This window comes from Mauremys mutica, chromosome 9 (assembly GCF_020497125.1).
Source record: "Mauremys mutica isolate MM-2020 ecotype Southern chromosome 9, ASM2049712v1, whole genome shotgun sequence".
Classification (NCBI taxonomy): domain Eukaryota; kingdom Metazoa; phylum Chordata; order Testudines; family Geoemydidae; genus Mauremys; species Mauremys mutica.
This window is the reverse complement of record NC_059080.1, coordinates 60,352,252-60,365,347: the sequence shown is the minus strand read 5'-3', so window position 1 is coordinate 60,365,347 and position 13,096 is coordinate 60,352,252. Positions and strand designations below refer to the sequence as shown.

Sequence of the window (13,096 nt, the reverse complement as noted above, 5' to 3'; positions counted from 1 at the left end):
CCCAGCCAACTAGAAAATACTGCTTTATTAGAGCAGTACTGACTGCGCCCCAGGTCCTAGATCAGGGCCCCATTGTGCTAGGTGCTGTACAAAAATGGTTCTTGTTTCTCCATCGCAATTTCTGATGTAAATATCTGAGGGGAGTTAATAAGTTTCACAAATTCAGCAGGTACCACTAAGTGAACCTGGCATCTTCCCACAACAATGCAATCATCTTCTAATACAGGGGTTCTCAAACTGGGAGTCAGGACCCCTCAGAGGGTCACGAGGTTATTACATGGGGGGTCACAAGCTGTCAGCCTCCACCCCAAACCCCGCTTTGCCTCCAGCATTTATAATAGTGTTGAATATATTTTAAAATGTTTTTAATTTATCGGGGGGGGGGTCGCACTCAGAGGCTTGTTATGTGAAAGGGGTCACCAGTACAAAAGTTTGAGAACCACTGTTCTAATATGATAAATCTATAGATACTCGGACTGAGGCCATGCTAAACATTAGAAGTAACAGAACAAATTGATTTACCTGCAACCTTGAATCCTATTTAATTTTTACTGTGATTATATTACTAACCAGCAGGTGGAGACACAGAACCACTCTAAGAAGTAACAGTGTGTTATTGAGAGTTCTCTTGACTGTTATAATGTCCCAGCAATGAAAATATAAATATGAGAGTAAAGCACCTGTTTCACCTCCTCCTGCTTATTTAAAAAAAATGGAACTATCTATCTAGTTTGGTGTAAGCAAGAGTAGCAGAAAGATGCAAGTGTAAGTAAACATTTGAATTTGTAGCATGTTTCCTTATATTTCTTCACTAGATGGGTTTGCAAAAGTAGACTCTCTAATATATTACAACTGTGTAACAGAGGGGTAAATTTGTGATTATGTTTGACTAATCCATTGCACAGTAAACATTTTGAAAGTCTAATTCACATTAACGATCTGGAGGATGGTGTGGACTGCACCCTTAGTAAGTTTGCAGATGACACTAAACTGGGAGGAGTGGTTGATACGCTGGAGGGTAGGGATAGGATACAGAGGGACCTAGACAAATTAGAGGATTGGGCCAAAAGAAATATGATGAGGTTCAACAAGGACAAGTGCAGAGTCCTGCACTTAGGACAGAAGAATCCCATGCACTGCTACAGACTAGGGACCGAATGGCTGGGCAGCCGTTCTGCAGAAAAGGACCTAGGGGTTACGGTGGACAAAAAGCTGAATATGAGTCAACAGTGTGCCCTTGTTGCCAAGAAGGCTAATGGCATTTTGGGTTGTATAAGTAGGGGCATTTCCAGCAGATCGAGGGATGTGATCATTCCCCTCTATTCAGCACTGGTGAGGCCTCATTTGGAGTACTGTGTCCAGTTTTGGGCTCCACACTACAAGAAGGATGTGGATAAATTGGAGAGAGTCCAGCGGAGGGCAACAAAAATGATTAGGGGGCTGGAGCACATGACTTATGAGGAGAGGCTGAGGGAACTGGGATTGTTTACCCTGCAGAAGAAAAGAATGAGGGGGGATTTGATAGCTGCTTTCAACTACCTGAAAGGGGGTTCCAAAGAGGATGGATCTAGACTGTTCTCAGTGGTAGAAGATGACAGAACAAGGAGTAATGGTCTCAAGTTGCAGAGGGGGAGGTTTAGGTTGGACATTAGGAAAAACTTTTTCACTGGTAGGGTGGTGAAGAACTGGAATGGGTTACCTAGGGAGGTGGTGGAATCTCCTTCCTTAGAGGTTTTTAAGGTCAGGCTTGACAAAGCCCTGGCTGGGATGATTTAGTTGGGTTTGGTCCTGCTTTGAGCAGGGGGTTGGACTAGATGACCTCCTGAGGTCCCTTCCAACCCTGAGATTCTATGATAAGTATAAAATGCCAGTATCAGTGAGAGAAGACGGATTTATTCAATGTAATATTTGTCCATAGCAGACATGAATTTGAGCAAACTTCCCAAAGGACTAGAAGTATTAACTTTTAAGAGCATAGTTCTCCAGCAAAAAGTAGCATGTGGGATGATCTCTATCCCATTTAGAGTAATCAGACTGGTATATCAAAAAGGCACTTCTCAACTAGCCAACATCATATATTAAATTCAAGACAAAGAAGTAGATGTTGGATTTTTAAAATGTACTGTGAAAGGAGAATACAGTAGAGCAACTAGGGGAACAAATGTTCAAGCCCAAAGTGCAAAAGAACAGTATGAAAGTCAAGGCCTAAAAGCTGAAACGGTGGCATGATCAAACTGCTAGCACTCAAAGTAAGAAATACCATAGTGAAATCTTGATTTCTTACTAAGATAATATTTGAATAAATGCCATTGATGGTAGCCTACAAGTAATGTCAGGTACATAAAATGACTATTAGCCAAACTTATATTGGCATTAACAAAATGATGGCTGAATATCAGATTTTAAACTAATTTTCATCCTGCCTTAAAACTGAATTAATATTTAAACCTTAAAAGTTCTTCATCCAATATTAAAACCACAAGGACCAAAGCGAATGCAAACTAGTTTACCATTTCTGATATTTGGATCCCATGCAATTGATGTTTCATTGTGTAACTATTTGGCAACACAGTGGCTGCCAATAGGAGATACTGACATACCTATTTTATGTTAATAACTTTAGTTGAACTCCCAGTTTTAGCGTGAGGAACAGTGCTAGCTGAACTTTCAGCATACTGTGTTGTGTGCCATAAATGCAGCATTTGTAAAAGGCAAAAATATACATCCTATTTGGCAGGCAGAGATTTATTTATTTCACTTTTGTATATTGATTTGAAGAGTGAGAAACTTACCAATGTGTCTTCCTTGACATTGTTATGTTCAAATCAAACCTGCCATCAGATAGACATGCACTTAATGTAAATTTTAAATAGAATAAACCAGTTTACCTCGCCATTGACCCATGAGAATTCTCCATAACCAAGCTTTAGATCAAATCCAAATTCCCCTTTGTAACTGGAACCATCTGGCCATTCCTGAATGCCACTTGTGAGTATGATCCTATTACTGCTCAAGTCATCTTCAGTCAATTTCACTAACTGTTCACCATCTTCTTCAGTCTGAGATTCTTCCTCTTCAACGAAGAGATTGGAACCTTGTTCAACATCATCTTCTGTTTCTTCTTCTCGGATCAGACTAGAACCTTGTTCATAATCATCTTCTGTATCTTCTTTGATCAGCCTGAAACTACACTCAGAAGGGGAACAAAATTCAAATCAGAGTCCCAGACTACCACCAAATGAAGCTGCAACTATTTTGCTTCACACAGAATAAATAAATCTAACTCCAATATAACCATTCCAAACACACACTGTGTTTACTAGAAAATATCTAATACTGATGGTATAAAATCAAGGCATACTCTGAGGGGAAAGAGAAAGCAGAGGAAAAATATTATTCCATAAGTCCGGACTAAATAGGCTGCACCTCTATAATGGGCCATTTTATAGAACAAGAATAGGTCTCCTTGTTAATATAAATGAGTTAATCAAACATAGGAGATATATACACATTAATCATTAACACCTGCCATCAACACACCGGAATACTCTCTTCCAACACATACATGTACAAACTCTCATGTACATCCTGACATACCCAACACCCTCACATGTACAATCCCACTTTCACATCACACTCCAAGGTACCCTCCTACTTGCAAGCATACACACCCCTGAACACACATGCACTTCAAACACACTATGCATATGGTTGCCAACCCTCCAGGATTGTCCTGGAGTCTACAGGGGGTGAGGGTGGGGGCTTTTGTACCTTTATATGAAAAGTTGTCAGTGATGCAGCCCTCGTGCCAATATACTAGTGCTCATGTGGCCCTCCTGGTGATTTGAATTTGAGATCCCTTCTTTAATTAAAGATAATGTCATGTGATGAAATCTCCAGGGAACTCATCCAACCAAAGTTGGTAACCCTACCCATGCATGGAGCATGACACATGCATGTACAGACGCCAAGTTCCTGCACACCCTCTGCCACATGCCTGTGAATACACAAACACCCCAATCCCTGCACACACACATACACTTGGAATCCCTACACACAACTGCACTTCCCCATGTGTGCGTATATGCCCTCCAAGCCCATGCACAAACATGTGCTCCCACACGTGTATGCACACAGTCCAAGCGCCTGCACACACATTCTCTGCCACATACGTGCGCACCCACAGACACGCCAACCCTGCCATACATTGGTGTGTATGCATGGATTCCCTCCTGGACACACATGCACGTTCCCACATGTGGGCACACGCACACTCCAAGTCCCTGCGCACACACAAGTACAGGCACACACATGCCCATTCCCACACACGCTTGTGCACACACACACTCCATGCCCCGGCACGCACAAGTACTTCACACGCCCCACACACGTGCGCTCCCTCACACACATGCTCTGCGCTCCCTGCTCTCCGCCCAAGCTACAGGCGGGCCATGACCCCGGGCTGGGCACAGGAAACCCCGAGCTCCCCGACACCCACCCAGCAGCGGCAGGTGGCTCCATCAGCCCGTCCCAGCGCAGCGCGGACCCGGCCGGCGCCGCGGGCCCTACCACTGTTGGGGCGGGGGCGCTAGGGAGGGCAGCGCAGCGGTACCGCAGGGAGGAGCGGCGAGTCCAGCATTAGCCCCAGCGCGGAGCCGGGCACCGAACTACTACCGCCTCCGGCACGGCACGCTCCAACCCCCCTCCCCGCCAGCCCACATGGACTGTGCCAGAGTCCGGGTTTCCATGGAGACCCGGGTGTGTTTGTGAAACTGGCCTCGTCCTCGCTCGCCATTGGCCCCCTCACTCCGTGGGGCGGCCCAGCAAGCCCCGCCCCCACCCGGTGCTGGCCCGGGGCCGGGCCCGCCCGCGCGACCTACAGCGCGGGGCTCCCCCAGTGCGGAGCGGGGGTCACTCTCTGCTGCGGGGCAGCCCGCCAAAGCGGGTGGGCCCTTCCCTCCCTGGGCTCGTCCCTGGGCCGGGCCCCGTTCCTACCCTCCATCTCTGCCCCTCTCCTGTCCCCGAGCCCTGCCCCTCTCCTGCCCCTCTGCTCATTCCCCTTTCCTACCCCCCAGCCCTGCCCCCCTGCTCATTCCCCTCTCCTGCCCCCGAGCCCTGCCCCTCTCCTGACCCCCTGGTCATTCCCCTCTCTTATCCCCCAGCCCTGCCCCCCTTGCTCATTCCCCTCTCCTGACCCCCTAGCCCTGCCCCTCTCCTGCCCCCTTGCTCATTCCCCTCTCCTGCCCCCGAGCCCTGCCCCTCTGCTCATTCCCCTCTCCTGCCCCTGAGCCCTGCCCCTCTCCTGTCCCCCTGGTCATTTCCCTCTCCTGCCCCCCAGCCCTGCCCCCCTTGCTCATTCCCCTCTCCTGACCCCCTAGCCCTGCCCCTCTCCTGCCCCCTTGCTCATTCCCCTCTCCTGCCCCCGAGCCCTGCCCCTCTGCTCATTCCCCTCTCCTGCCCCTCTGCTCATTCTCCTCTCCTGCCCCTGAGTCCTGCCCCTCTCCTGACCCCCTGGTCATTTCCCTCTCCTGCCCCCCCAGCCCTGCCCCTCTCCTGCCCCCTGGTCATTCCCCTCCTGCTCTGGGGCCAGGCCCCTCTCCTGACCCCCGGTCATGCCTCTCTCATGCCCTTTTCCTGTCCCCCTTCTTCCCCCCGTGGCCAGGCCTCTATCTTCCTGCAGTGCTGACTGCCCCCCTCTTGCTGTATGCCTTGGGCCTGCCCTCAGGGCCATGCCGCCTCCAGCACCAGCGCTGTGCTGACGCCTTTTTCCCCATCACTGGCTGGGATGGTGGCCTCAGGCAAAGAGGTCACACATTCCTCAAAGCTCTTCCTTACAGCATACGTGGCCTGGTACAGCACCATGCCAACACATGGCACTATGCAAACCTACCGTGTGCTGTGGTAACAGATCTGGGTGACACACCAGGCTCTCAACCCCATGGAGTAGTTTATGTTTACATGGAGACTGCAAGCTCTTTTGGGCCCAATCCATGTCCTAGGTACAGCACCATTTAAAGTTATGGGTGTCCCTAAACCTCTGACTTCCAGAAGCTGGGACTGGACAACAGGGGGAGGGATCACTTGCTAAATTGCCTTGTTCTGTTCATTCCCTCTGAAGCTTCTGACACTGGCCATGTCAAAAGACAGGATACTCGGCTAAATGGACCATTGGTCTGACCCCATATGGCTAGTCTTATATTCTTAGAGCACTGCACAAATGTTTCATGCCTTACCTCTGGCAGGGTGAAAGGTGTTTGGTGACACCCACTCAGACTGAGGCAAGCAGCAAACATTGCTAACGGTGAGGGAGGAAGTTCATTGGCAAATACCGCTCAAATGCTCCCCAACCAGCTGGACGGGTGTCCCTTCCATCCCTCCTCAACAGTTGCATTTCCCTGGTGATCGTAGACAACTTTAGCTTACCTCTCTCCCTCAAAACTAGAGATTGCAGGAAACACTGAGTTTGGAACAGAAGTTAATTTATTACACTACTAGTGGGATGGACAAATTTAATTATGGCACAAAACTACTCATTGAAGCAATATTCAACAGCTGTTATTTTATTATTTTTAACTTTACCCCCCCATAAAAAAGTTTTCTATTCCCCTGCTTATTCCCAAATGCCTCTCGCTCTGGCTTATCAGTGCCATCTGTAGAAAACTGGGGCCCTCTTTTTAGCTCCTGCTCCCCCATTCAACTTCCTGGTTCTCAGAAACCAGGAAACCACTCACCCCATGCTCTACCTTCTGGGAGGGCATTAAGAAGCATTCCAGACATAGCCGTTGCTTCTCCAGGCCAAGATTTGGGAGCAAAGGGCATGAAAAAAAAATGAAAAGTGTAACACCTTCTCCTTCACGTAACAAAGGACAGGTAGAGAGAGACAGGTATCTCCTGCTGCTTTTGCTTCTCTCTGTTGAACCTATGGATAACAATGCCGCCTCACAGATTCTTTTGCAACTGCACAATAGAAAGTAAAGCCTCAAATTCTTATGTTGCTAGGAAACCATACATGATTCCTTAGTAGAGCAAGGAGAGGTCATAGTTACTCAGCATGCATTTAGTCTATCCTTAGCGTGATATTATTAGGTTAACATGGAATATTTTTTAAAGAGAACTCACAGCGTTAGATTTTCAACTAGTAATAAACAATCCTACTAATTAATTTAAGTTAAATCCTGCTTAAGTTACAAGAGTACTGCTACTGAAGGTGGGGAGATTGCTCACAAGAGTAAGGCAAGTAAAATTTGTCCTTCAGTCTTAATTGTGGACAAGAGCTTGTGGGGGGAAAGATTTTTTTTTTAAATGCAGGGTGTGGGGTGGGGAGCCAATTCAAATGTAAGAACAGTTCCAGGTTGGTGACCTGCTTTTTGAAAGAGTACTTGGGTTTATAACACTGTACATTAATAATCCCTTTTTTATACTGTATAAAAGTTTACAATCCCAAAATGAATCTCTGACATTCCACTTGGAATTACTTTGTAAATGCTATAATCTCCAGAGTCAAAGTTCATGATGGAAATCCATAATAGTGAGTCTATCAGGAAGAGAGACCAGCAAACTGGTAATAATCTAAAACCATTAGATCTGCATTAAATATCAAGGTGAGAGGCATTCTGTAAATATCTGAGATAGACTTACTATATAAGATGCAGTTTCAATATACAATTAGCAACTACTTCATTCAGAAATCAAATTGTTTTTATTACTGAGCAGAGCATTTGGTATAAGTCAAAATCATATTACTTTATTTGCTGTAAGAAGAAAGGGAAAGTTTTCCACTAAAAAGTTACTACATGAGTAGTGAAACACATCCTTTTGCCCAAAACTTTGGAATTTAAGATAGGAGATAGAAACAAAACTACCCAAGATTTGCAAGAACAAATCCTAACAATAAAAGCATCTTTCTCCAGTTCCAGGAAGGTCTGCAAAGGAAAGTAGTGAATCATCTGTCAAACATTCACAGACATTAGAAGTTTCATTTAAAGTAGGGGTACTGACATCTAAATTGGCTGAGGCTCAGAAGAGAATAAAGAAATCAAATCAGCAGAAAACAGAACCTTATACAACACTTAATAGAGCCTAGGCCAAAAAAAGAGTTCTCACCTGTGAAAAATTTATTCAAAGCTGAAATATAAAAATTAAATTTCAGTTTAGGAATATGAGCTGCTTAACATAGGGGAAGTCCAATGAAAAATGAAAACATATTTTGATGGCCAAGCTTCTGATAAGGAGTATGAACGCGGAAATCAGGTATTTGTGTTGTATGTCTCTGATAAACAGCTCTTTCCAAAAGCCAGTTGGGAGGATCCCTAATATAAAATGGACAAGGCTAGTCCATTAGTATACCTATTTTGGGTATAGGATGAAAAAGGGGAGATGGATCAATGGTTGCATGTTATGCAGCTGAAACCATGCGGAGCAAAGGACAGAAGTGAATCTATCGATGTAAAAAGAGGGAAGTGAGAATATTTGTTTTGTTTCAGGCATTGATCACCATGAGAGGCATAATATACACTGCATTGGGGTCAATGAAATTTGGAATACAGCAGAGGAACAAGACAGTGATAGTACATGAGGGGAAACTGCCACCCTAGCCTATGATGCCCAGGTAATCATGCAGGAAAGCCTGTGGGCTCTGACGTGTTTTAATTTCTCAAATGTTTCTATCACACTATAGCACTAGGACCTGAAGGAATCCTTTAGTTCTGGTACAGTAAGTGTAGAATAAATATAGCACAGCACAGATGGCTAAGGAACAGGACAGCAGAAACAAGCCAAAGTGCTGCTGGAAACAAACTGCACTTTCAATTAATCAGGGTTTAAGTATCATTTTGTCTTCTGCCACAGTCCTTAAAGCTTCTCATCAAAAGCAGCCTATGAAAGTGTCAGAGGGCAGTGGTGACACTGCACCCTTTGTTGCCAATGTTACAGCTCTGTAAGATCACCGACTCTTTGCTAATCAGTAATTCTAGATCAGCCTGCAACAAAGAACTCCTCACTCAAGAGGGAGTTACATTCTGTATTAATGTCTCCAGGCAGCAGCCATTCCCGGGCCTTCACCACATCCGAAGCCTGCGCGTTCCTGTTTTTGATGACCCTTTGGAGGACTTGTATAAGTATTTTGAACAGTGCAACAATGCCATAGAGGACACAGTACGAAGTGGTGGAAAATGCTTAGTTTACTGTAAAAATGGCCGCAGCAGATCTGCAGCGATCTGCACAGCCTATCTGATGAGACACCAAAATCTCACTCTCAAGGATGCCTTTGAGGTAATGTACTCATGCTCAAAAGTTATACCTCTTATGTTTGATAAGAAATTCATTTCAAATTATGTTATGAATAATGACCCAATTCCTAAGACCACAAGAAAGAAATATAGGAGACAGCATTCCTATCTGAAAAAAATAAGCACCTGGAGATAAAACTATTTAAATTGCTTTACTGAACTTGGACACATATGAGTGCCATTATTGATAATACTGACAAAATCTGATGTAGTTTGATAGATGCATTTTAGTGTCCTTAGCCCATTTTATTTATATATTAAAGCAGGGTAAATCATGCTTTTTTAATCTTTTCCAATTTTATTCACAAATTGTCTGAAAATTTTCAAATTTATTCACTTGAAATCCTGTGAATATTATTGGACTGTGGTTTATAAGCAGTTTAAGAATATTCAGCATTCCAAATCTGAGCTGTTATGATTGGACACAATCCCATGCTAAATTTCTGGTCCCTGACTGGACATGGGAAGCTTTTAAAATTAGGTTTCTGGAACAAATACAATTACAAAGTCAAACATTCTTTAAGAAAACACAGCAGAATATTCGCAGAAAGTTAGCTGTTTCTGTGAACATTCCTGATTGCATTTGCAAATCGATGGCAAATGAATGTAAAATGAGGTGCAGACAGAGAAAGCCACTCTGTGAAAAAAATCAAGCAAATCTGTGCAGATATCACTTGGCAGTGTTAATCCTGATCTCCTTCATAGCAATGTTATCTATGTAATAGCCAAACATTGCAGAGAGACAATATTTATTGTTCCTGATAAACAGTTCCTTAGATAATAATAATGCCCTACTAATAATGCCTCAACTTTGATTTGGAGTGCCCACAAAGTGGGGCTCAGTCTACATGTGCTTTCAGCCTTGGCCTTTCTACTAGACCTATCAGAAAAGTTACTAATTAAGATGATTGTCATGTTGATGCCACTTCACTAAGAACTGGACTAAAACTCACTTCCCCAGATACAACAGATGAGATTTCTCAAAAAATGATACCATGTATTCTTTGGCATATGCAAAAAATATACAAAACAAGGACATTTCACAGTTATTCCCACATAGAAATATCAAAATCGACTTTCTCAGAAGCCATGGGGGCAGAGGAGGAGGAATATCTTGCCTGATTTCCTGCACAATTTCTACTACACATGCAATGTTTGTCACTTTTTCTAGACTGTGAAGACTGCCAGACCAGGAGTAGAGCCCAACACAGGATTCTGGACTCAGCTGCAGCGATATGAAGAACATTTACAGACGCAGCATCAGTTGGGTCATTCTTCTGAAAAAGTGATTTCTTCCAAATAAATATAATTCTCATTGAAATTTTCTTTTTCAAAGTTTTAAACACAATTGCTTCTAAAAGGCCTAGCAGGGCTGCAAAACCAACTAGAAGAACATAAAACATCCAGCCTTCTCAATTTATTTTTGAGGTTTGCATGACATTCAGATTCTGCAGATTAAGCAGATGTTTAAAAACATTCTAAACTTTATGGGTGCAAAGATAATCTTCCAAATGTGAACAGAGTGTAACCAAAGCAGTATTATTTTCCACGATCCTGTAAACAGCCTACAACAATGACACGAGGTGTGAATTTCCTCATTCAGCTCACTGAGGTGCTAACTTTAAAGTGTAATGAAGACTCTAAGTATTTAACTGTTGATCATTTTAGCAGATGGAATTGGGGTAGGAGAGCAGCCCGCAGGTGACGGAAATTGCTGCAGGGAAAAAGGTGCAGAGTGAAGCAAGGAAGAGAAATGAACAGGGAAGAGAGACAAACATAAAGGATAGGGAAGGAAGAAAAACAAAGGGAAAAAATAGTGGTGCAGTCCTAATGGTGAGCATATTTTCCCATTGAGTGATGCTACATATGACAATAGGGTACTGAATAAATAACTTTTCACTCTTGATCTTGGTACAAAGCTCCCAACGACATCAGTGGGAGAACTACTGTGCCTAGAACAGTATATAGTTCGAATCTGTACCCCATCCATTGGGCAATAATTAAGAGTGCAATTTGGCCTCTCCACAAAATAAGTTTGACAACCCTCACCTACTTGTTGATGAGTAGGTCTAGAACTAGAATAGAGGGGCACCGCAGACCACAGGCTGAATACTGGCAGAATTCTGTGTGGGAAGCTTACACAGCTACTGTTCATTCTATGCCTGAATTAGCTGAGTTTTCCCTTGTTTTCAGCAGTACTGAAATATCCATCACAATATTAAAACAATTAAACGATACAAAGGGAAAGAAACTGGCATTATAACATAATCTCCATCCATTCTATTACCATTTACTAAGCCAAACGAGATTTAACAGTCCCCAAACTGACTTACTGAATAGATCACCAGAGTATAAAAGAACATGCTATATCACACATACAAAACAATGTTTCTGCTAAGAGCCCTTATACAATTTCATAGGAAATATGTTATCTGAGTACATTGGACAGATAGAATTTACAACTCAGGCTACATTTAAATTTAATCATTTAAATGAAATTTCACATTGACAATTTTACAGCTTTCATAATTGTTTTTAAAATTTCAAATGTATTAAAACAATGGTTTTTTTCAGGTTTCAATTGTAAATGGATTTCTTTTTAATCCACAAAACAATAAGTAACAAAATAATCAATGATTTGGGAATAAGGCATCAGATAGATAATGCATCCCTTTATCAGATGGCTTCTCCATTCCTGACTGTTTGCAGTATTCCTTGTATATTATTCCATTTGTATATTTGCCATCCACTGGACAAGGATTTTAGTGTGTTGTGTTCTGCAATTTTTTTTTTTTAAAGTTCCACTACAAATCCCACATACTAGACCAGTGACTCTCAAACTTATTTGATCGTGCGCCCCCCTTCTTTGTGTCTATAGTAGTTTATGTGACCCCTCCCCCACCCCCACCCATGCCACACAAGTACCTATACCAATGTACGTGGCAGCAGTGCTTCACTTGAATCAATTTTGGCTTCTTTGTTTTTCACTTGAATTGGGGGGTTTTCTGTTGCACGAATGAGCCAGTGATCCATTATAAGAAGAGCAAAAGCAAAACTGCAATTGTGGTCCATGCTTACAATTAAATTTCAGAGAGGTAGCCATGTTAGTCTATATCCACAAAAACAACAAAGAGTCCGGTGTCACCTTTGGGTTTTTTACTCAGGAAAGCTTATGCCCAAATAAATCTGTTAGTCTTTAAGGTGCCACTGGACTCCTCGTTGTTTTTACAATTAAATGTGCACATCGTGTCATAGCAAACAAATTAATGTGCAGATGGCCATGACTTTTTATAATGTTATGCAAACTTAACAGAAATCCATCAAAATGCACAGAGCCACCTACAGGTAAATGCAGAGCGCCATCTGAGGACCTAATATGTCTGGAAGAATCAGCTTTGCTAGTTAGTCATCGCTGTGGGTAAAAAGTGCACAGTAAGTTTTTTTTCCCCCTAAAGCCTCTCACCCCACCCCAAATACATTCCAAACACCCCAGGTGGGTGCGCCTCCCATTTTGAGAACCTCTGTACTAGACATAATGTGAATATCAATAATATGTCTTTAAGTGCAAACATAATAAAATTAATGTTTCATTAATACTGTCTATAACAATTTTAATTAAGAACTGCAAATCACTCAAGGGTTAATTCTTATTTACTCTTAAAAGCTAAAACATTTAAAAAAAATAAGAAGCCAAAGTATTAATAAAATTACAGTACATTTTACAACACTAGTTTTATTAGGCTATGATTAGTTGCAGCATGTCAGTTTCACTGTTTGAGCAAGTCAAAAATAGATTAACAATTACTCTT

General features: G+C 42.9%; 2 protein-coding genes across 9 annotated transcripts in view; one reads left to right on the top strand and one right to left on the bottom strand.

Annotated features, from left to right (window-relative positions):
• Positions 1 to 6,900, bottom strand: part of ANKMY1 (ankyrin repeat and MYND domain containing 1) — a 66,974-nt gene extending 60,074 nt beyond the window's left edge. For 3 of the 5 annotated variants that reach the window (XM_045030288.1, XM_045030287.1, XM_045030292.1), the window contains exons 1-2: positions 4,499 to 4,696; positions 2,889 to 3,186 (exon numbers count right to left, since the gene is read on the bottom strand). In XM_045030288.1, coding sequence (XP_044886223.1) covers positions 2,889 to 3,186; positions 4,499 to 4,521 — 321 coding nt within the window. In that variant the 5' untranslated portion in view covers positions 4,522 to 4,696. Of the gene's footprint in view, positions 1 to 2,888; positions 3,187 to 4,498; positions 4,697 to 6,731 lie in introns of those variants that run through there. The other 2 variants (XM_045030290.1, XM_045030291.1) reach the window with 2 other exon arrangements.
• On the top strand, positions 5,843 to 11,183 carry DUSP28 (dual specificity phosphatase 28). 4 transcript variants are annotated; one of them, XM_045030294.1, is made up of 4 exons: positions 5,843 to 5,999; positions 8,484 to 8,608; positions 9,036 to 9,270; positions 10,459 to 11,183. In XM_045030294.1, the coding sequence occupies exons 2-4, from the start codon at positions 8,598 to 8,600 to the stop codon at positions 10,588 to 10,590; spliced, it is 378 nt and encodes a 125-aa protein (XP_044886229.1). In that variant the 5' UTR covers positions 5,843 to 5,999; positions 8,484 to 8,597; the 3' UTR covers positions 10,591 to 11,183. The 4 variants fall into 4 exon arrangements, with proteins under 4 accessions (XP_044886229.1, XP_044886230.1, XP_044886231.1 ...); XM_045030295.1 differs by lacking the exon at positions 5,843 to 5,999 and adding an exon at positions 6,876 to 7,233; XM_045030296.1 differs by lacking the exon at positions 5,843 to 5,999 and adding an exon at positions 7,537 to 8,250.
• Positions 11,184 to 13,096: the final 1,913 nt, after the last annotated feature.